Here is a 2,060-nt window from a genome sequence, read left to right as displayed (position 1 = left end):
AACATCTGGAGAACTATCTAGCAAATAGTTTTTGACTTCCTTAGACATGGTTACTTTTGGGTGGATAACACAAACTGGATAAATCTTTAAACTCTTTAAGTTGGCAAATGGCGAAGGTTGATGTGAGATTAGTTCCAGATGAGAAGAAAGAAGCTACAAAAAAATACCAAAAGAATTATGTATAGAAATGAGAACAATTTGATGCAATCTCACAATCATAAGTAAGGATTTAAAAGTCTATTTTCCAGAATACATGTTTCTTAATAATCATGTAAGTAGCAGAGTCAAAAGGGGGAGATTCCTTTGAGCAAGCTCCATGTACCACTTTTTTAATGTTTTTCGTAATGACAAGAAAGTTTTCCATTGTTTAAAATCTTTGTTAGACGAGCATGATAAACATGAAGGGCCAACACCAGCATACCTTGACAAGTTCCAAGTTTATTGTAAGAGATTTGACACTTTGGAGCTGTTGAAGCAGACACACAATTTTATGAGCTGCCTTTTTTTCAAGTACACAGTTAATACATATATTTTGCCTTCTCCAAATGTAGAAGATCAGTAGAAAGCTGCAAAAGATCATCTTCATGAACATCATAAGATGGATCTTTATAATGCAAAGAGGAAAGATTGGGGGCAGAAATCAGATGCACCCCTTTCCAATTTTTTATAGTGAGATTCTTGAGTTGAGGCGTATCCACATTGATACGTGTAAAACCATCTTCAAGTGTTAGACTAGTTAGTCCAGCATGACATATATTGAAACCATCCAATCCACCCACCATTCTGCAATTCTTTATGGTGAGATCCTTCAAGTTTGCATAAGCGGAGAAAAAACCAGCACACTTGTCAGTATTGGCATCATGCAATGTGACATAATAGAGATTCAATGTTGCTAAAGCTTGCATCTTCCAAGTAGTTGGGCTCCTGAAAGTAAGTTTGTGACTAGACCCGGTCAAAGTGAAATGCTTGAGAGACCAAGAATGGAAGTGAGTGGTAACGAACATCTTTGCCGATAAGCATGTAATATTCAGTTGTTGGACATTGTGGGAAAATACGTACTTCATAATTTTTGTGACAGACTTGTGTCTAACCGTTCCTATAAAAGTGAGGTCGACAGAAGACACATTGATTTGATTGTTTATGCCACTAAGAACACGTTCAACAAATGTGGAGAACTTGCTTGGATACCAAAAACTTTGAAAATCTTCAGTTGAGAAATTGAGATAGGGCATTGAAGTCCAGATATACCTCCATCTGGGTGACAAAACACTTGTTTCAACAGCACGTTTGATGGTAACAAAAGACAGGATTTTATGGATAAGATCATCCGGCAAGCTGCTTAGCCGATCTCCTTCTACATTCATCCTCTTTCTATCACCCATTCTTTTCCCCCTATCTTACTTCTTAGATACAAAGCACTGGTTTCAAACTTTCAGTAGTTTGCTAAACCAATATCAATATGATCATCATAAAGTCATATAGTTTATATTCACATAGAGTCCAATATCAACTTGCAGACAATAAAACTACTAGCAGAAACTCAACCTAGTAACAAAAAGTCACTCTAAACTTTCAACAACCGACATACTGTAATATGCTAAACAAGAAACATGCAGTTCAACAACTAGAAGGAAGATAAAGAGAAGACATGTGTATGTTCGGCTAGCGTTTCAAGCAAAGTGTTACCTGTTTCTTCGAAGAAGATGAAACATTGAGAAGGTCAAGCATCTCTCCAGTTAACAGTACACATTTGGTATTGTGATATGTGAAAGAGATCGAGCAGCACTGCAGAAATACAATGACTTCCTCTCTTTTAAGTTATTTTATAAAAATATACTAAGCAAGATTTTAAATAAGCTACAATTTTATAGGGTTTTCCAAAAATGTTAATAAAACTATAACATACTCTTTTTTTATGCTGGTAACGTAAATGTTATATTTTAATTTAATGGCGTTATATCAGCGTTTTGTTAATATCAGATGAAGGTGTATAGGCATTATGCCTAGTGGAAATGGATATGATCAGGTGATACCGCTGGTAGCACGATAATACTCCAGTA

At 35.6% G+C, this 2,060-nt stretch overlaps 1 protein-coding gene across 1 annotated transcript; it reads right to left on the bottom strand.

The window, feature by feature from the left end:
- Positions 1-518: 518 nt before the first annotated feature.
- LOC110887772 (putative F-box/FBD/LRR-repeat protein At4g03220) lies at positions 519-1,382 on the bottom strand. Its single transcript, XM_022135343.1, has one exon. The coding sequence runs from the start codon at positions 1,380-1,382 to the stop codon at positions 519-521; it is 864 nt and encodes a 287-aa protein (XP_021991035.1).
- Between the last annotated feature and the right edge of the window lie 678 nt (positions 1,383-2,060).

The sequence above is a fragment of the Helianthus annuus genome, chromosome 11, assembly GCF_002127325.2.
Source record: "Helianthus annuus cultivar XRQ/B chromosome 11, HanXRQr2.0-SUNRISE, whole genome shotgun sequence".
Lineage (NCBI taxonomy): Eukaryota > Viridiplantae > Streptophyta > Magnoliopsida > Asterales > Asteraceae > Helianthus > Helianthus annuus.
Note: the sequence above shows the minus strand (reverse complement) of the source record. Positions and strands in the feature narration are given on the sequence as shown.

Excerpts from the sequence above, each read along its gene's own strand:
- LOC110887772 (XM_022135343.1), bottom strand. The coding sequence starts at position 1,382 with ATGGGTGATAGAAAGAGGATGAATGTAGAAGGAGATCGGCTAAGCAGC.